The sequence below is a fragment of the Melozone crissalis genome, unplaced genomic scaffold (genome assembly GCF_028551555.1).
Source record: "Melozone crissalis strain CALT ecotype California unplaced genomic scaffold, PUWL_Pcris_2 ptg000006l_1, whole genome shotgun sequence".
In the NCBI taxonomy this organism is placed as follows: Eukaryota; Metazoa; Chordata; class Aves; order Passeriformes; family Passerellidae; genus Melozone; species Melozone crissalis.
This window is the reverse complement of record NW_026535784.1, coordinates 14,102,740-14,124,386: the sequence shown is the minus strand read 5'-3', so window position 1 is coordinate 14,124,386 and position 21,647 is coordinate 14,102,740. Positions and strand designations below refer to the sequence as shown.

General features: G+C 35.9%; 1 protein-coding gene across 1 annotated transcript in view; it reads left to right on the top strand.

Moving 5' to 3' along the window:
- Window positions 1–21,647, top strand: part of POLN (DNA polymerase nu) — an 89,916-nt gene that overhangs the window by 43,306 nt on the left and 24,963 nt on the right. The window contains exons 19-21 of the mRNA XM_054291270.1: window positions 12,809–12,891; window positions 17,044–17,175; window positions 20,058–20,168. Coding sequence (XP_054147245.1) covers window positions 12,809–12,891; window positions 17,044–17,175; window positions 20,058–20,168 — 326 coding nt within the window. The remainder of the gene's footprint in view (window positions 1–12,808; window positions 12,892–17,043; window positions 17,176–20,057; window positions 20,169–21,647) is intronic.

Here is a 21,647-nt window from a genome sequence, read left to right as displayed (position 1 = left end):
CAAGCTTAGTCAATTTAAGCTTGAAGATGTTGTCACTGTGATCCATTATTTGCTACAGATATCCCTAGTATCTGCAAAGTGTATTTATGTTCTATGGTTTATGTTCTCATGCCTGAAATAGAACACTGATATGTCTGTCATAAATGGCCTAGCAGATTTATGAGACCATTTTGCCCTTTCTAAATTATAACTATGAACTAAGATGGTGAAACATGTAGTCTCTATATCCTCGTAAACCAAGAGGTTCAGAGGAAAAGACCCTGTAAGCAAATGGATAGAAGTGAAAGTCCAATACTCCTATATTCAGAAATTTAGGAAAGGGAATACCCAGGTGGTTTATCTAGGGATAATACTAGCATATGAAACAAAGAACATTCTCTTGACTACATTACTTCTCTGAGATTTAATACTAATATTTCTAGATGGTTTGTATTGATTTACTGTTATCTTCTCATGGTAAATATACCTTTTCTTTGGATGATATTTGCTCTTTGAGAATGGGAGAAATTAACAAAGATATTTTTTGAGTTGCTTACAGTATGACCTACTTGCAAGCATGAATTTATTACTACTATAAATGGTGAGTGTTTAATTGTGTGAGAGTAGAAAGATAACTGTCCCTGTGCACAAATTTTCCTGTACAGTGATAAATTACCTGGGTATTTTATGTCATATATTCTGTGCTACAGATTGTCTGTAGATCCAGTGTAATGATACCCAAGTTGGTCTATGCCTCAGAAAAATGCCTTCAATAGACAACATTGTTAAAGAGTTGTACTCTAATTCTTTTTCAGTATGAAATCAGAGAACACACAAAAAGTCTGCCTGTATGCAGTGAGTTTTCCTTAAATTCTAAAAGTAAAAGAATAGGAGAGTAGAGAGATTTAAATAATTTCTATATTGTAATACTTACATGTTACTATATAGTAGAGGAGTAGGTCTAATAATGTTCAGTACACAGATGTGTTGTATATTAAAAGGTATAATAATCTAAAAACTGCTGCCCTTCCAGTATGAAAATGGGCATTCTCTTTAAAGTATCAGTGTCTAGCTCTGAACTGTAATTTAACCTATACACATTAACTACTGATAGTGAATTAAAGTAACAAGGTAGTTAGTGCATACTCTTTAAGGGTGATATTTGCTCTGATGATACCAATGAAAGGATGGTTTGTGGCAGCTGTATGCAATGCTTGCACTCGTGGCAGCGTTTGAAAGAAGGCTGGAGAAATTGATAGTGGTCTAGTTGCTCCTGTTTCACATTGAGATCTGAGTTTTGTAAGATCCAAACCACAAAATACTCCCTTCTCTCTCATCTGTCATCTGCTCCCTCATATTCATGCTATTAGTGCTTTCTTTTGTGTGGTGATGAAGAGCAGCATGAATACCTGAGCTTCTTCCAGGTATCAAATTTACCTTGGATATGATAATTGTTCACCTGAGTCTGTGTGGCTTTCAGAGAGCTTAAAAAATTGGCTCCAGAGAAGAGGATATATCTCATTATGTCTTTGTAGCCATAGCAGTTTATATCTAAAATAAAGAAGTGTGTAATTTTCCTGGAATTCCAAGGGATTTATAAATTCTTTAGCACCAATTATTTTGAAAAAAAAAATTATTTCCATTTTTATAGTGTAGGCTTGGTTGGCTGATGCTTTTAAGACATGGAAAGGTCTTTAGCTTATACTATCCATACCACGATCCGAGGAACTTGAACACTTCATTTCAAATAACTTTGGGAACTGTTTATAAAATGTTCTAAACATGAAAGTCCCTGTCTCCTCAGCTGGTATTTCTGTAGTATCATGGTGATATCTCTTCTGAACTGTTTTGTTAGAGACTGACATGCTGGTTTTGGAAATTACTTAAGAAAAAGCCTAGAGAGAAGCAAAGCACAGAATTACTTGAAATTAGCATGTTTAAAGGGAAAAAGGCTTTTTGTTATGTCTTGGGTGATTTTTTTTTAATAAGTTCAGCCATATTTGTATAAAAAGACAACAGTGCAGGAAGATTTGGTTTGTTCTTCACAGAATGTCTTCCTACAGGAAGTGTGGAAATTTATTTCTTTACCACCTGCAATGCAGGGGGTTCACAGAGCTGATTATATCCAGTGGTGGCCAGGTGAGCCAAACTGTTGCATGCTGGCAGTTGATCTGGTAGAAACTGTGACAAAATAGGAACTCTTGTTTTTCCAGCCTCTTGGCAATACTTCCTGACAATAGCTCTATCTGCTGATACCCTGCTGAGTTCTGAAGAACACAGGAAATAAGCAGAGGTATTTTGGATATTCCTGAAATTAATCAAAATAAGTCCCCATGGACTGAATCATACAAAAAGATAACTGGGTCTGTTTGAAAAAGATAAGGTCAAGTATGCACAAATGCTTGGTGGTAGGCTGACTAAATATATACACACCTGCCCATATCCATTTCATATGACTTTGTTTCAAATACCTTCTTTGTATTGAATAGATTAAAGATTAATCCTCCGCAAAATAGTATTTTTTCAGGTTAATTCATATAACTGTATGGTATAGCAGATATGGAATTCAGTTGGGCTGCCTTCTCAAATAGCAAGAGGAAAGACCAGTTAATCAGGGATAAGTTAAATAGATTTCTGGGAAGTGAATGCCACATCTGCAGCTGAAGGGTTTTTAAACAGATATGAATATTTGTCCTTCTATATTAATTTTATGAAAATATTATCAACAAGCTTGAACAGAGTCATTATTAATCAAGAGATGTCACCTGTGTGTTTGTTAGGTGATTAAGGAATAATTAAATGATCATGCTTATCCAGGTGGATTTTTACTAAGGAAACAGGAAGAGCTTTAGCTCTCCTGTCCCCACTAGCAGACATAGAGTTACAAGATTCAGCTACAGGGCTACACAGCTCCCTTTACCCCAAGCAGAGCTCTTTTAGTTTTGTCCTTTGTCTAAATAATGAGCTACGCCAGTTTAGGGTTCTTAGAGGCTCATATTTGTCTAAAGATTTTTCAGATAATCCAGGCTATTTCATACACTTGCTATTTCATACACTTCTAATCTTCTAGGACATGGGGTCTCTGGGGTTCGTGCATTTCTCCCCTTTTTTATGAAATTAAGTCAAGTCTGAAATGAATTTGAGTTAATTCATTCCACTTCATCCATTGCAAAATGGCAAAATCTTTGGTTTTGGAGTTGCAATGAAGAAGAGACATTCCATGCCACTGAGCACATATAAAATGGTGAAATATTTGCAGTATTAAGACAAGTTACAATCATGTCTACTCTTTACTGGGGAGTATTTAAGGTTACTCTTAGAATCCTTTGAAGAGAGTGGAGAAAAGTTTTCCTGTGTGTTACATGGCAGCCCCCTTAAATAAGTGTAAGTGAGCATCTCTGCTGAAGTCTCCCTTTAGAAGTGTGTGACTGTTGTGGTCCTTCAGCTCTGAAGTTTGGTTCTGTAACTCAGCCTGTATTGATTCACTGTAAATCAGGAGGTCCTAAGCTCAGTGCTGCCTGCTAGGATACCCACTAAGGTTTAATATAACATTTCTTTCATTAACATTTACTTGGCAGGCTTTCTAATTCTGTTACAATTTTTAGTTAGTTTCAAGGCTTCTACTTACTTTCCTTTGGTGAAACAGATTCTGAAGAAGCATTTTTTGCTATATATGTATAATTTCTATTCTGATCAATAGCTAAAATATCTCTCATCTTGTACCTTTATTTAGAGTGATCCTGATAAAAAGTGTGGAATCAGTAATTTGTTTCTTATATGCTGTTAAGAGAGACACAATTTCAGTTTGAATGGGAAGGCATGCTCTTTCAAATCAAGTCACAAATTCAGGGACAGGTACTATGTACAGGCATTGTCATTATGAATCTGCTATTTAAGAACTTGTTTGGTAAAAAAGTTGTGAGTGAGCTGTACCACTTGCAGCTCCTGCAGCTGCTGTATGTGGTAAAAGGGGAAGATGTTCAGTTTGCCTGCTCAGAATCAGAGTTTTAAAATGTTTAAGTTCCAGGTTCAACACCTCATAGGTGTGGGTGTGGAATATTTTAACAGTGTTACTTTTGCAGCAAACAGATTTCTATGTGTTTTGAAAGCTCATTTGCAATAGTTGATATTAATGAAATTTAACACTTGTCTTACTTTGCACTCTGACAGTCTGTATGACAACCTGTGGAAATTTCACCTTGTACTTTACACTGCTTTGTAAAAGTGCAGCTGTGACTTTAGTTTAGACTGGCAGATGAAGCAGAGGGAATAAAATCTTCAGGAAGCATAATGGCTTTTGGTTTTAGATGGTTTAAATAAATGAGGCAGTTAACTAGAAGTTTAAGCAGACAGATTAATTTTAGGTCACATTGGGAGCTTATTATTATTGCACATTAAATGCTTTCTTAGCCTTCTAGAGTAAATGAAAAATAAAGTTTTACAATTGCCACCACCACAACTAAAACAGAAACTAGAGAGAAAGCAAGCTCTGAGGAGGCTGGATAGTCCTCAATTGTTTTGTGGTGTCTGATAACTTTTGACTTTGCTAATTTCATAGAAAGGTTTTGTTGTGTATGAAACTCTTATCTCCAAACAGTCATGTCCTTCTAGAGTGACTTTGATAAAATGCTCTGTTTTATGAGCACACTCCAGAGCTCAGTAAAATATTTCTGTTTATTTCATTTAACTCAACTTCAACTCTAGTGCCAAGCTAAATTTTGATGAAATCAAGACTGTCACAGCAATTCATTCTTCACTTTTACTTTTGCCTTTAGTTCAGTGTTGACCCAAGGCATAGCAGAAGTTTAAACTGAAAGAGATGTTTGTAGAGAAGATTGAAAAAGATGGGGTAGGAAGTTTCTTATCCCTCTCTGCAGAATTTGTTCAAGACCCTTATATATAGCATGACTGATTTCTTCCTTTTTTGATTGCCTGGCCGAGATATTTCAAAGTCTGTCTCTTTATTTTTTTTCTGTCTTGTGAGGATGCAGTTTGATGTAATGTGACATCTCCTCCTTCCCCTGCCTATTTTTCCTGAGCAAACTATACATTGTTGGAACAATATGATAGCTCTATGTTTTATTCTGTGTAATGTCTGAGATAGCATTACATCATCTTTTGATTATATATTAAGAACTCTGTTCTTTCTGTTTCACTTTTCTGGTATTTAGATAAAGGCTGCTCTGAAGGTCCCTCTCTTTATGAGACTTTTGACAGGTCCAAGATGAGTAATTATTTGATGCTCTGCTGCAGCTGCCTGTGTCATCTCCCAAAATGGCTGCTGCTCTGTCTTAGCTGTTTGAAGCTTCTTGAAAAGTGATTTGTGATAAGTAAAGAAAGAACTCCAAGGGCATTAATTTGCATTTCATCCCTGTTGTTTTATACAAATGGCCTCTGGGAAATTTTATGCCATCCCAGTTTGCATAGACCTCTTAATCCATTAACATTTATTTGTTCTTTCAGTGATAGTGCCCATCACTTGATGCTCACACCAGCACCTGATGTGGGGAGTTAGTTACCCTGACTTCCTTCTCTTCTGTGCTCATAGACCCAGAGAGGCCCTAAAATAAGACTGCCCTCATGGCTCAGAAATAAAAAAAGACTATGGGTATGTGAGGTGAAAGCCCTTTTTCATTTTTTCCAATGGGGTGAAGGAGAGGCAAGGTGAAGGTTGCAGGGTAAGGTGTGTTCTTTCAGGTACTTATGTCAGTGTCAGGGACTTCCTGCTCCAGCTGACATATGTCCAGAATTGTGCATTTTTACAGAAAAATCTTCTAAGTGGCCTTTTCCTAATGAAGAGCACTGAAAATAAGTGCTATCTAATTTATCTCTTCTGTATCTGATACCTGAAACAGCAACATGCCAGTAAATATCTTCATAAAGATAATGGATCACTTCAGTCCCAAATTAATCTCTCAGCAAGTCGTTACTGATGATAGCTATAATTTATGATATAACCTTGTTGCAATTGCTTTGTCTGGTTCCTTGCTACTTTAAAATGTAACAACAGAAGACTTCTGACCCTCATGGCAAACTGCAAAGTCATGTCTTTATCTTCTTTAAAATACATGAAAGTTATATACCATGCTCTTTAAAAGGAGACTGAGGACTAATGAAATAAATCTTCATGCAGTGGATTATAGAGGCTACTCACACAAAATAAATTATTTTATGATTAGCTACTGGAAGAAGTTTTAAAATACTAAAGTGCTTCTGGATTCTTGCAAAACTGTTTTATTTGGGTTATAAAGATTTTCCTGGTGCTAAATACATATAAAAGAAATTAAACCACAGTTTTGTAGGGTGGCATACCCAAAGGGAAAAGAGACAAAATGACAAAAATGTTTTAGAGTTGGCTGTAGTCTGGGAAGGATGACATCAAGATGACAGCTGTAGTCTTTATTTCAAAGAAGCTGAACACAAATAAAAACTTAAAAAAAAACTTCTTAGCTAAGTAAAACACAATGTTTAACTCCTGAATAGTGTGTTGTGACTCTCTCCCCTCTGAGCCATGGCTACATGACCCAGTACTTACATGGAAGATCCATGCCAGAGGTCCTCCATCATGTGCAGTGGTTACTGCAAGACAGCTCTGCCTCTGCTGATGCCAGGGTGAGGATAAATATACATGGATGTAAATGTAATACTATGTGATACTATTGCCTTCAGGTGAGGAGGAAGAGATGTGAGGGATCTGCTGTCCTGTGCTGTGAGGAGTTTCTTGATGTTATTCTGTGACCTTTTGTCTCACTTATTCAAACCAGGTAATGATAAAATTGCAAATCCAGGCATTTGACATAACCTTTGGATCGGACATGAGAAGTGTTTAGAAGATAAAAAAATACAACAAAAAGCTAATATATACTTAGGTTACAACAGAAAGGCTGATCTTTCTGTTACTCTTGACCTGCTGTTTCCCTTCTGGCAAGATATTAGTCTGCATTTTAGTCTTTGTAGATGCTTTTTTTCATAGAATCCTAGAATCCTACAAAGTTTGTGTTGGGAGGGACCTGGAAGACTATATAGTTCCAGCCCCCTACCATGGACAGGGGACACCTTCACTAGGCCAGGATGCTCAGAGCCCATCCAGCCTGGCTGTGAACACCTGCAGAAACAGGGAGTCCACAGCTTCTCTGTGGAGAGGTTTCTTTCCTATTTCTAGAAAAGTATCTTAGCTGTATTTCCACTCTTCTGGGAAATCTAGAAGAATTTCATTTTTCATCCTGCTGTCTCCATGCTCTTGTGTGAAAGATAATCTCATTGCTTTTTTTTGAACGTAGTTGTGTAAATGCCTCATAATTTTAGAAAGCATAGAAACCATACATTTTACATTTCTGTATGAAAAAAAGATGGGCTAATTTTACATATCTTATGTCTAGCTCTTGATTGATACAACACAAAAGTAGTGATATATTTTGATATGACAATGTCTTCAGGGAAACTGTTTCCCAGCCTCTTCCTTTTCTGTATTTTGTAGCAGAGATTAGCCAGGCAAAAGTAATTCCAAGTTAGCTTCTGCATATTGCCTTGCAAATATCTGAGACAAAGTATGCCTGAGCCTTGTCAGCATTTTCCATGAGTCATGGAATAGCAGCTTTCAAAAAAATTGTTTATTCTTGCTCATTGCATTAGCAGTGGGTCAACTGGATTACAGGTAGTCCTTTTTTTTCTGTATGTCTTGAATACTCATATACTTTGTTATATATATATATATATATGTATATATATCTGTTATATATACACATAAATATATATATATGAAACAGTATATATATTCTGACTGCCTCAGATATAAGGTCTGCTAAACTGAAAAAGTGAACTTTCAGAATTTACATGATCCACCCAATGGTGATGCTGCTGTAAAACTGGGCTTTTCTAATTTTACTGATTACATAAATTGTCCATACCTGTTTCATACCCCAACACAAAGTTCCAAACTTACCGAATATAACACTCTCATCTGCTATTAAACAGCAACAGGTGATGGAAAATGAGATTTATATAGTTCACTGATAAAAACATAAAAAGCTGTAAGAGCCATCAGATGAACAAATGTGTACTCACTCCTACATTGACTCATTCATTGGACATTAATGACCACATATAAAATGAATTTAATGCCACTCCATCTCATTTCCCACACCAACAATTCACAGCTTGGACTTGGATGAATTGGCAGATGCAAGAGAGCAGCCAAGGGTTTGTGGCTATTATGAGTGAGCACAGCTTGGCTGGAGTGTAATGCAGATCAAGGCAGCACATGCCTGCCAGATATTGTGTTTGAGGAGTTTGTTCTGCCATTTCCTGTGCATAAACAGTTGCCTTCCGTCCCCACACAGCGTTTCCCAGAAATTCTGGAATGTCTTATCGCATTCTTTTAAGGCTGATTTCCTCCCATTTCTACCTGTTCTCAAGGTTTTATTTTGCCATTGCTCATATGTTATGCTCTGTGGCCTCTTTAATCTTAATGGGTTTTTTATGTGTTTATGTTGTGTGAGCTCATTTCTGTATACTAAATTTCATGTTAGTTTTTTAATATTCTGTACAGGTAAAAAATTAATCCATTGAGATGTCTACTCTGTATTAAATGTGCTATTCCAGTTTACAGTTAAACTTTGTTAAAATTACAGATATGATTGCTGTATATTTTTGGGGTATAAAGAAACTTGGTGTTCATATGTATTAGTGACTTAAGACTGAATTCAGTAGAAACTCTTTAAGATGTCCATTAGACCCCATTAATAAATGAAAATGTATAGTGAATTTTGGAGAAATTATGTTAATATTCAAAGTATTTTCTCTGAAAAAGTAATAAATGATATATACCTCCTTTTGTTTTGTATCTTCACTTTGTTTCTTAGTCATAATTTCATGTTATCCTTCTTCATTGTTTGCTAGAAATTTTTTTCTCCATGTTTTTTACTTTCAGAATTAGGCAGCTATTCCCTTTTAGACAAACAGTACAATTCTTACTAGAGCCACCTTTTTAAAGACTTTATGTATCTCTACTCTCACTGTGTTTGTTAGATATACTACAATTTTTGTCTGCAAGTTGTTTGCTGCTCTTACAAACCTTCCCAGATTGTTTAGCTCTGCTAGCTCTTTCCTAGGATACTGAGATTTGCCAACCTGAACATGTCTTCCAGCACTGAGAACTGTTCTTTTTTCTGCCTAAGAGATGTCTATAAAATAAAGTACTACAAGGCAAAGTACTTAGAAATCAGTGCTAAACAAAGTAAAGGACAAGCAAATCAGAGATATGGAAATAGCCTGAGACAAGTATGCAGGCAAGGACAGGAATGCAGAAGGTGAAATACTGCACATTTGGAGATTTGAAGATGGTGAAAATAGTGATTATGAACTTGAACTTTTCCCAGCATACTTGAGAGAGAGTAATGAGAAGGATGTGGAAAAATGGAAAAATGTTTCATACTAGAACTAGTAACTGCATATTTATTTCCTGCAGGCCTTCAGGAATTTTGCTGTTTCCACAACAAAATCTGCAGCAAATTCTTTTTCCTCCTAAGCTTTTTCTGTACCAATTTCTATAACATTGCATTAACAGTCTTCTTCTTACTCCAGCTGTACAGTCAGTGCTGGCTGGGCTGGAGACACAGCCTCAGTGTCACTGCCCAGCAGCTAAGACTACTTTATGCCTATTCACCTTCCTTTTTCAGATTCAAATCTATTTTAAAAAATGCATTTCCACTAAAGATCTATGTTACATATACCACAGTTCAGCACTGAATATTTTCATGCCCTGGATGGCTTGCTAAAAACTTCTTATGCAAGTATGCAGATCACAATGTCTTTTTATCAATATTTTGCGTGTTCCATGATGAGTCCAAAGGCAAAATAAAGATTTTATCATTAAATAGGTTCTCACAGTACCCATTAAAACAAATCAATTATCACAAACCTAAATTAGTTCATAAAGGAAACAGGATAAAGCAGAAAGCCCACTGGGGATTTCTAACATGGCTGCTGCAGTTCTGAGAAACTGCGCACCTCCCCTTTAATTTTGTTGTTCAAAGGAATAAACAGCATTCACCTCAAACTGCTGGAATGCCTCTCTGAATTACAGAAGGAATCAAACACTCTAGGAGAAGCCAATAATTGTCAATACAAAGAGAAAAAAAGCATTTATTAGGAAAAAAAGAATAGTTATGATTAATGACTTCTGTTTGCTCAAGCAGTTTTGATTTCTATGGCAATTTCATACCTTATAATTATGTATTCTTTCATGTGGTACATAAATTTGCAAATACTCAGAGTGGTACATGTAATGCCTCTCTGTCCAATGCTCACATTTCCCACTGGCATGCTTGGAGGTGTTGACTGACCATTTTGGTTGTAACATTATATTGAAGGAAATATTTAAGATAAGGCTCTGAAATTTTTATTTTTTCCATGTGTTTCATGACTAATCACAGACCAGGAATTACTAAGTGACTATTGGATTGCCATGATTACATGATGCGTGTACATCTGCACCAATAACTGTGTTAGGCAAGGTTTTACTGTGATTGCTGACACTGCCAATCATCATCACAGCAATGAGACTATTTCTGGTTTTTCCAGTCAGCCTTCCAAGCTGAAGCTTGGATAATGCAAAATCGTAATCAAAGTTCTAGCAGCAGTTCTAATTGTGCACAAATCCAGTTCTGGTGTCTTTCTCTGCTAAAACTTCTCTAGAGCCACCAGTCCCTCCCAGCAAGTCTCACCTTGTGTCTCCCTCAGCATCATGGTCTGATGAATATCTTTATTCCCCTACAAGTCTCCACAGTTCTTACCCACTGTGTCCTTTCTGTTGTAGCCCTTCTTTTCCAGAGAAGTGAGCAGCTGATGTACCCACTGCTTCTCAGTTTTCTCTAGCCTCTGACTTCAGTAATTCTCCAAGTAAATTCTGCTCCTGTTCTCCCATTTCTTGCCTGGTCCAATCCAACCTAGTTCAAATTATGCAGTTTTAGGAAAGCAGTATTACATTTTTAGGCTTTCCCCAGTTTCAGCATTCCCCAGTCTTAGTGTTGCATGTCAGGTGATATTTGCTCTTACCAGATTCTATTTTCCCTTGGGATCAATGCTTTCTCAAGTATCTGTGTAGTTCTCTGCCAGGTTCTTCAGGAAATTCCTGGAGTCTTTCTGCTGGAGATTGTTTCAGGAAATCCTTAATGATGTCTAGTTTCCTAATTCTGCACTTATTAGCTCTTATTGCCACTTTGTCCTTGTATTCAGGTCCAACTGGGAATCTCAACCTATTGTATTCAAAAAGATCCATGAACTTTTGACCTGCCACAGCTAAGAAAGTAAATTGTTAGAGTCTCAAACTAGCAGAATGATTAAGTGGGAGCAGTCTTCATTACAGGTGGAAACACTGTTAAATTACTCTTGTTTCTCAACTAAACTGAGCAGTGAAAAGTTTTGTTTCATCTTTAAGCAATTAGTAGTAGTAAACAGAACAATGTGAGCTTCTGCAAAACCAAAGACTTTTTGTCCAATGAAGGCTGGAAATTGTATTCAGTTTTATTTTTTCTCTTCAAAAATCTGTACTGCTGTAAAGACTTGCTTAAATCTGATTTCATCCAGTGTCTGCCTGTTTGTCATTCAGAATGCCTCATTATACCAGCACTGAGCATAGGCTTGGCTAAAATCAGTGTATGAGGTATGCAAGCAAAAATTTGTGGCTCTGCTGATTTTCTAGAAATTTGAGTATCTTAATAGTGGCAAAAGACTTTCCTTGAAGAAGATTCAGAGAAATACACCATTTTCTCAAAGTTCCTCTGCTAAAACCTTCACAGCAAAGCATCTTTCATGACAAAAAAGCTTTCATAGCAAACCATAGAAAACTTTGGTTTTAAAAATGTGACCAGACTCATGAAAAAAATTAACAGTCTCCTGAGGAAACTTTTTCCCAAATGGTGCAGATGTCATCAAGTATCTCTGATAGCAATTAATCTCCATGTTTCAAATACAATTTTTGTAAGTATTTGTTTTCAGAAAGTGAGCGTATGATTTCCCCCAACACCATTCCATTTAAACCAAATGGTCAATATTCTTCAGTGCTTTCAGTTGTTAATAATTTCAGTATTCTTTCTGAAGCATTTTGATAAGGAAAACTATAGATGACACATACTTGATGATTGCATAGTCATAGCTTTTCATTTTTCACATTGCTAAATCCATTAGCATTTTTTAGGACTGTTTTATGTCAGTTGGGAGAGAATGGGAGCTGGGAAGGAGGACACTTGGCTGGGAGTAATCTGGATACACTCTTGAGTTCAGAATCAGCCACTGCTGCTGTTTTATGGAGCCTTGCTATTGTGGAGCTCTGTAAAGCATATGGAGCAAGCAGTGCCTGTTCAATCAGTTATTTCTTGAGAAAAGGTTTGATATTTCTGTTAGTGAAGCTTTGAAAATAGTCTTATTTAAACAAGCTTTAGGTCAGACTTCTGCTTTGAGTCTCTAGACCCTCACATCTTGAAGAAATGCTGCTGCTGGAAATTAATTTTTCTCATGAGCCACTATTAAATCCTCCTCAACCTGAAAAGCTAGTAATATAGTAGTAGGATTTTTCCTAACCAAGAATTTAATTGAAATGGAAAGAAGAAGATTAAAATTAAAATAAATAGTTTAATTTACTATGGACTATCAGCATGAAAATTTGTAAAGAAGTTGTGCATTCCTGGCTGACAACAAAAGCCCTCAAGTACATCTATTCATATCTTACAATTTTGTAGTTATTGAATGATTATTGACTTTAAATAAGTTTTCTGTGGGGATAACAACTTAGTTTTAACTGAAAATGTGTAATTTTTGTTTGTTTGTTTAGGAAAGGGATTCCAATTGAACAAGTGAAACATGCTGATAGAGAGCAGGCAAAGCGAATCGTTTACTCTGTGGTTTATGGAGCAGGTAGGCATTTTTAGAAAAAACCCAGCCACTGTAAATTTATACTTTATTCATCATTTATATAAGTAGACTGAATTTATAAAGGTGAGTAAAAGTTTATCAGAGTATTGCATTTATATTTTTATCCAGTATTATCAAATTATCTACTCAGTATAAAAATTAAGAATTTAATGTAGTTACATTGCCATATACAAAAATTGTCTGATTTTGTATTTATTTACTGCTGATATAACTAAAACATATATCTAATTTTGAGTGGACTTTTTAATTAACTAATTAACTATAATTTTCTTAGTATATAGACAGAGATGAGAATAACTGCAATGAAATTTTAAAAACTCCATTATTGTTTGAAATCACATTTATAGAATCAGAGAATGGCAGAGATTGGAAGGGACCTCTTTAGGGCATCAGATCCAGCCCCCTGTTCAAGCAGGGCTGGTTGCCCAGGCCTGTATCCAGATTTTTAGTGTCTTCAGGGCTGGAGAAAGGGCTCTTCAAGGCTCCACAGCCTCCCTGGGCAACCTGTGCCAGTGCTTGCTCACCCTCACAGTGTAAAAGTGTTCCTTTACTTTGAGTCTTAATGTTTGTTGCCATTTCTTTACAACTGCAGAAATCATGCAAAAATCCACTGTTACCCATTCTGCCTAAGTCTTGACCAGGTCCTAGATAAGTCAAGATGTTCTTCACACTTTCCAAAACTACCTGCTATTTCTAAATGATGCCCCACACTCCTTATACTTTGTACATGCCTAAAGTTACCTTTTCTAGGGAGATAAATGCAGGTATGTCATCAGCCTAGAAGTTCTTGTGAATTGGCTTCAGTGAGCACCTGACTAACTTTCTTTACAGAGGGTGTGTTCTTGAAAAAGTAATTTAGGAAATCAGAGCCCTGGGCTGCAAACTTTATGTAACTTGGAAACACTTAATGTTACATCTTGAGTTCCTGGTTGTGAATGCTTTCTAAGCCATCTTTTGCACTGAGTCCTTGAGCCAAAGGCAGAATCAGCTAGGGTATTCCATTTATCGTTTATAGTATTCAGTTGGGAATAAATGCATCAAATTCAGCTCTCCTGAATATCTTTTTTATGTTTAGGGGTGTGTGTGTGTGTATGCATACACACCTGCATTTTTCCATTAAGCTGGATTGCATTTGAAACCTCTGTGTTTAAAATCTTTATTAAAGAAGACCAGCACTCATACCCTACACTGTAAATTTAGACCTCTCTGTTCTGAGACTGGAATCAAATCTTCCATTTCCCACCTGAATGGTTTCATCACTGGGTTACTTTACAAAATGCCAGCATTATGACCCCTGCCCCTTGGTCCATGCAAATGGTACACATTTCCTATCTCTTCCCTTCACTGTGGGTGGAACAGGCAGATATCAGATGTAATCAGAAGAATCACCACCAGCTGAATGCCCTGTAGTTCTGTATATAGTCAGAAATGCCTCAATTCCTAGGGCTCAGTAGAGCCTGTGTCTGTCTACTAATCTATAGAGAACTTTAATGTTTACATTTAAGCACAGTATTGGCACTCCCTCACTTGCTTTGAACCAGGCACTAAAGATTTCAGTGCAGCAGTGCTTGATATAAGTGTCTCCATTTACTTGTTTGCCTTGTGTCCCTCTCTCTCAAACAAGGGCAGTTGAAGCACCTCAAAGATAATAAGAAGTTTCCAGTTCATTAGAAGTGTGATCAGATCCTAATTAAGACATGAAATGATATCATTAAACCACTTAGATGGAAACTGGGCTGACAAAAAGTAATTGTTATATACCTGAAATTGATGGTCTGAATTCCACCCACAGTTTGTCTCCCTTCAAAAGACAGCTCACTTTTCATAAATGAGACATTTTTAATACAACTGAAGAGTGTGAATAATATTTCTTTTAGGATTGAAAACTACAAAAACACTCCCTGAGGAGCTTGCCTGTATTATGCTTACAGGAGCTAATAAAAACCTTTCATGTAGTAAATAGTAAGCTTTTCATTTTCTTTTTTTTTTTTCTTAGGTTGCATGTTCTGTTTTCTTAGGTTGCACTTGGTTCCTGCTTTCAAGGTCTTTTCCTTAACTCTGAAGGATAATAAAGGAAAAAGAAGATTGGTAATTAGGAAAAAGCTTTCACCCAGAGGGGTGGTTGGGCCCTGGAACAGGCTCCCCAGGGCAGTGGTCACAGCCCTAAGTCTGAACTAGAGTTCGAGAAGCATTTGGACAACACTCTCAGGCACATGGTTTGACTCTTGGGGTGTCCTGTGCAGGCCCAGGAATTGATCCTTGTGGGTCCCTTCCACCTCAGGACATTCTTTAAGTATTTTTGGTTGGTTTGGAGCTGTTCAATTCACCTGCTTCTGCCTTAGTCATCTCGTAGAACTAAAATGCAAGCAACTTAAACATCTGTAAAATAAGGAATTCCTTCTATTCAATGGCAGGATGTTCAAGCCCTGGACTAACACTGAGGGCTACCACAGTGTTGAAATGAAAACTAATGCTATTTTAATTTTTGAAAGATTATATTGCAGAATGTAGAACATTGAAACTCACAGGCTGCTGCTGCTAATTACCCTGGCACAGATAACTCCAGAAGAGAGCTCAGAGAAGGTTTAGTCCATCCTGGGCTTTGCCTTGCATGGCCTGTGCTCCTGCACTGTGGAGCATGATCTGACACAATTACGTGGCTGTTCATTCCCCTCTTCTTGCTTCCTGGGAACTGCATTTCCCTGGGACCTTCCAGATATCCTTGCTAATATTGTGCTTTAATTTTCCTAGTATTTTATGCAATTGTTCTGTATATTAATAGTTCTTTAAATGGATAACATGGACAAACTTAGATGTTACAGTTCTCTAAGGAAGCTACAGTAGTCTCCTAGCTGCTAGCAATGTGTGCTTTATCAAATAGATTTGTCGTTTGCTGACCCAGGAAGAAAACCCAAATTAAATAGATGTCAAAAAAAAAGAGAGTATAGATCTATAATAGCTCAGCAAATGTCATCTTTGATGTCTGTGTGAATTTCTTCCTCTAGCACCTTGTCCAGACTGGTGTTCTTGCAGCTCAGTGCAGATCCTGGCGTGACTGAGAACAAAATGCTACAAGAATTGTTCTGAAGTGCACATCAGCCTGACAGTGATGGCATGTAGATGGCTGCAATCCTCCTTCTTTTTAAAGTGCCAGACAATTTTTCTTGACAGTCTTACTGTGACAATGACTATTCCATGCCTTTGGTGCTTTGAGATGTCTCCTCTCAGCTTATGTTCTTTGCAGACAGTGCTGGTTCTGTGTTCCTGTGCAGCTGACACAAATATATCTGTCTTTCAAACTTCATATGACTAATGTTGATGTATGTTTTATTTTTACTGGAACTGTTTGATTTATAAGTGGGTTTAAACAGTAGCTCTTAGTTTATATTTTAACACTCTGGAATATCTTCAGGTTTTTTCCACATCTTCTTTTAAATGCCCTTAGATCCAGCATAACAGATATTGTGCGCCTGTATCCTGTCCAAAAGCTATTATTCCTTTCTCCCTCTGTTGGAACATTTTTTCTATTTATTTTTTCCCATTTTTTTCTTTTTCCAACCCTTTTATCTCAAAATTTGGACCCCAATTTCTACTGACATTGAGGTCCCTAGGACTCTTTGCAATCTGTGGGACCCAGCCTCCAAACGTCCTTTCTAAATTCAGACTGAATTCTAAAGCTTCTAGCTAAATTTAAACATCTCCAACCATTTTAGATCTTCATTATATTTGTGTTTGTTAAAAGTTAGTTTCAAATCTTTATCTGCTCTTCTAAGTTTGGAGATTGCAACAGTGATCTAGTAAAATGATGCTTAAAGCTACAGCATTGCTCTGTGAACAAAAGTGATTTCACCCACTTTATAGGTATAAATTTTAACTAGTAATTGCTTAATTACATACTTCCTATATATTTCTTGCTAATTATATGCTTAACCCAGTAACTTCAGTAAAACATTCAAGCTCAGGGTTAAACATTTATTTTGCTGCAATATGATTTTAGTGTATCAGATCCATCCTCTTTCATAGAGGTAAGTAAAGTTAATTAATTCCACTAATTGTGCATGAAACCGGTGCTATTGTATGTAGTGGTTTTCTGTTCTGCTTTTTTGCATACAGAAATAATTTCTGTACCACCAGGTAAAGAACGTCTCGCTGACTGCCTGGGAATTACTCCTGTTCAAGCCAGTCAATTTATAGAGAGTTTTATGCAAAAATACAAGAAAGTGCATGAATTTACAAAGAAAACCATTGAGCAGTGCCGGAATAAAGGTAATCCAAAGTCTGTGACCATATTTTGTTTATTGATCTGCACTGTGTGACAGTGGTGAGGACAAAGATTCAACTTGACCCAAATTCAAATAGTTACAGGACAACAGAAAAAGATGAAATATCCTTTCTTGGTGAATCAGGGTTGGGTTTTTTTTTTTTCTTTTTTAGCCCTAAAAGGAGCTGGTTAAGTCTGCCTTTTCTCAGAAAGACACTAACAGAATAAGACATCTGTTCTCAGAATGAACCCCACTTAATGTCAAGTTACACCGCATCATTTTGACATATAATGTACTCCAACAGAAAAAAAGCCCAAGGAATCTTCTACCTAATAAATTGGGTACATGGCTGCTGGACCGTGGAAGTTCAGTCAATTTACACAGCCAATTTTTTTAAACTTATTTTTTCTTTGCATCAATCAGAATTTATGTTCTTGAAGTTCAGGTGGTAGCTGCAGTGACAGATGTGCACAGAGTGCTTCTGGAGCCAGCAGCTGCAAACTCTTCTTGCACCAAATTTGTTTTTAGTCTAAATATTCATTTATATTTAGTGAATCCTAGAAGTGCAGTAATTTGAGAAGAGAAAACATAGCTGCTTGAAATATTGTCTTTTAAAAGCTAATTAGCGGAACTGTCAAAATTGAGTTCTTTTGTTTCTTAAAAGGGCAGGCAGTACTAAGACATTTTTTAGAAATAAACAGTAAATTTGCAATACAATATTACCCATTACTGTATGGATGAGTGTCATGACAGAAACATATAATTCACTTCTAATCATGAAAATTGGTAGTATTAATTTTTTGTACTTTGTAGGCTCTCAAAATCTACTGGAAGTATGAACTGTCATTGTGTCACACATTTGCATTCCTTTGTTTATTAATGTTGCTCAAGAAAAGTGAAGTTACTGAACATCTATTTTTAGCTGTAATTAAGCCAAACATAACATACCTAGTAAAATATTATACATTTATGATATATTTTTGATATACTTAAAATAACTCAGCATTATTTTCTTTAAAGTGAATGAATTTCAATGAACAGACTTCTGTGCAAGAGAATCTGCTTTATGAGTTCAGTAGACAGGAATATCTTGACTAATACTCTAAAGTCATCACAGCACCCTTGTCTAATTACTTCTTACTCCTTCTTACACTCCTGCCTATCAACCATTTTAACCATTAATGGTAGAAGAGCAATCTGTTTAGGTTGTACAAGCTTTAGAAATCTGCAGCAGATCAATATTATTTTTTTCTTGTTAATCCACCTTGGATTCTAACTTTTCACCAAAACTTTCCAACATATTGAGCTCATTAGAATGTAATTTTTTTAACTTATCTGCAGTTCAAAGGTGAGCAGCACCCCCCTGACTAATATATTTTAAGTGTTATGAATGTCTGATACTCCATGTAGACATGAAAAACATATAAATAATTCTATTATGAGGAAGAGATTTGTTAGTGTATTAATATTAATATCCTGCTGCTGTTTTTATGAAATTATTGACATATTGAAAAGACCACATTAAGGCCTCATTCAGGCATGCATTTGCAGATTAATCATTGACACCAGGCACCTTCTCTGCCACTGTTACACAGATGATGGTGTTTGTCTGGGGATGCTGCTCAGTTATGAGGAGTCACACCTCACAGGAATCAGGATATTGCAGCAAATCTGATTTTACTTAAGAATACAATCTAATTTTACATAAGAATACAATGTTCAAGAATTCCATCTTTAAATACTATTCATCATGGAAAATGATGAAAATGTTAGTTAAATTGGGAAGACTGATTTGCCAAATATCCTAACTTCCAGATAATTCAGTTTGTTGTTTCAAAACTGGTACTTTTGGTATCAGCCCTCCTGGAAATGCACTAATTCACAGAAAACTAAATTAATTCATCCTCTGCACACAAGCCTGGGTATGTGTTGTCCATAATAAGGTGACAACTTTTTGTTTGAAGAGGTCTCCTTACCACTTGTGCTTGCACAGAAGAGGAGATGAAACTATGTCAGTCTGAATTTCCATGGTATCTAATGACAATTCATGGGTAGTCAAGGTGATCAGAAATAGAAAGAAAATTTTTTTCAAGATGTATTTTTAACATGGATGATTTTTCATTTTTCTTAAAATAAGAATAGAAGTTTATTTTTGAAGATAAGCTAAGTTTGTATGTGTTATTTTGACAAGAGGAACCTCACATCTCTTTTCCTATCTCAACTCCTCTCACTTGCCCTCCAAATAGGGGTTTTTTAGGAAAATACATCATAGGGCCTAACATAAAGCTTTAACTGTGTTTTAATGTTTATTTTAAACTAAAAATTCCCACCACACTAGAATTAAGGAAGTTTGGCTGTGAAAGGAACATAGAAATACTACATAAAGAAAATGGGAAAAAAATAACTTTTTTCCCCCCCAAAAAAACCTATTTTATATTTTTGGGAAATATTCATTACTGATTTAATTACTCTACAAATTGATTTTTCTTTACTATTCCCAAGTAAACTATTCATTGTGTGGAAAGCTCTAATTATGGCTGCTAATAGATAGCTAATTCTGCTAGGTATTTATAGTTTCATCCCCCACAGAGAGAGTTCGCTGCTTTATCAGTAGACATTCCTAATAAAAATTGAACAGCCTTAAAGCACTAAAGTTTTCCTTGTATAACATGTACCAATTCTCTGAATTAAATAATACTTAATATAAAAATACAATAAGCGTTGAAGGTTTAAATAAACTCTGACTGTTTTCAGTGGACAAAATATTAAATTGTCTCAAGCAGCACATAATTACAAATATCTGTATTATTTTCAAAAATGATTTTTGAAATTTAATTTTAATCACTCTGTAACACATAAAAGTAATTTTTGTTTAAATCCTGCAAGGTTACGTGGTTTCCATAATGGGACGCAAGAGGCCCCTGGCCAACATCAATGCACAGGATTACAAGCTACGCACTCAAGCAGAGAGGCAGGCTGTAAATTTTGTTGTTCAAGGTAAAGATCTGCCTCCCTACCTTCCTCTCTACCCACCTGTCTTTATCCCTGCTTAGCTTTAGTGGGCAACAACTCTGATAATCTCAGAAGAATGGATATTGCAGTAGTCTACTAGACTAGGCGTGAGTTTTCCTGTGAAAAAGAAGTTAAAATTATATATTCTATCTACCTTGGAAATTGCCAGTGAACAGAATAATATAATAATATTATTCTGTTATTATATAATATATAATGTTATTATAATAATAACAGGTAATATTAATAATAGCAACAGTATAAATATTCTAATACACTAAAGTGCTCTGTGATAGTTAAATGTAGGTATTGATGAACACTATGTATAGAGAGAATATCTAGAATTCAATTCTTCAGATACATTGTTTCTTTAAACACTTTCCTTTCTGGTTTTTATAGTCTGTTACTCCAGAAAGGTTTCTGTGATTCTTTCTGTGATTCTTTCTGTGATTTCTTACAAATTCCAGCTTTTATTTTGCCAGGTAGCTTTAGTTTCAGAAATACAGAATGTTACAATAATTGTGCATTTTTATTATTTGTTTTGAAATCCAGCCCATTCTTTGCAGAAACTTCAAACATAATTCTGTAGAGGGCATGAAAAAAGGTGGTTTTTTTCCACAGAAAAGCATTTTGCATATAGATTGGAAATGTAAAAGTCAGCATTCTGTGCTGACATGTTAGTTAATTTGATACAATAACACACTCTGGTTAGGTCACTTGGAGCTCCAGTGTGTACAGAATTTAGCCACCCAAAGAAAAAAAATCCTGAGCTGTCAGCCCAAGACTGAGATCCTTCCTACCTTGATGTCCCTTAGAAGAATTATAAGTGCTTTCTAGACATGGTGATGGCATGTTCCTTCCAAAGCTATTTGAATTTTTCTTTTGAAAGTATCACTTTCTCTCCAAATATTATTCATTTTAATGTTTAATTTTTAAAATGACTTAAGTATTTATGTCATGTTTGACAGTCTTTGAGTACTGTCTCTGCAAAGATACCTACAGGTCTAGAATTCTTATTCTAATTCCCATTCTGTGAGTCCTGCAGTGCACACAGTGTAGCACTGATAAAGAGACACAGCCCTCTGAGCAGCATTTGCTGTGTCCATCTGTCCCAAGAGCTGGAGCAAGGCTGTCTGTGGAACACTCGCTTCAATGTAGCTACAATAATGAGATTGTCAGATTTTGTTGGCAGTACTGGAGGACAAATCTGATGGAAAATAATGTAATTGTTACTCAAAATGGAATGTTAGAAGGTGTAGTGAAGCAAGGATTAAAAACTCTAAAATATTCAGTATTCCCAAATTTTATAAAAAAAATCATTTTAGACTACCATGATGTTTCAATTTTAAGATTTCACCAATAAGATAATATCTGAAGTCTATAAAAACTTTCAAAATTATAAAACTTTTTATCACATTTAGTGTAATAAATTGCATTTAATATGTTTTATAGTTTTTCCTAATA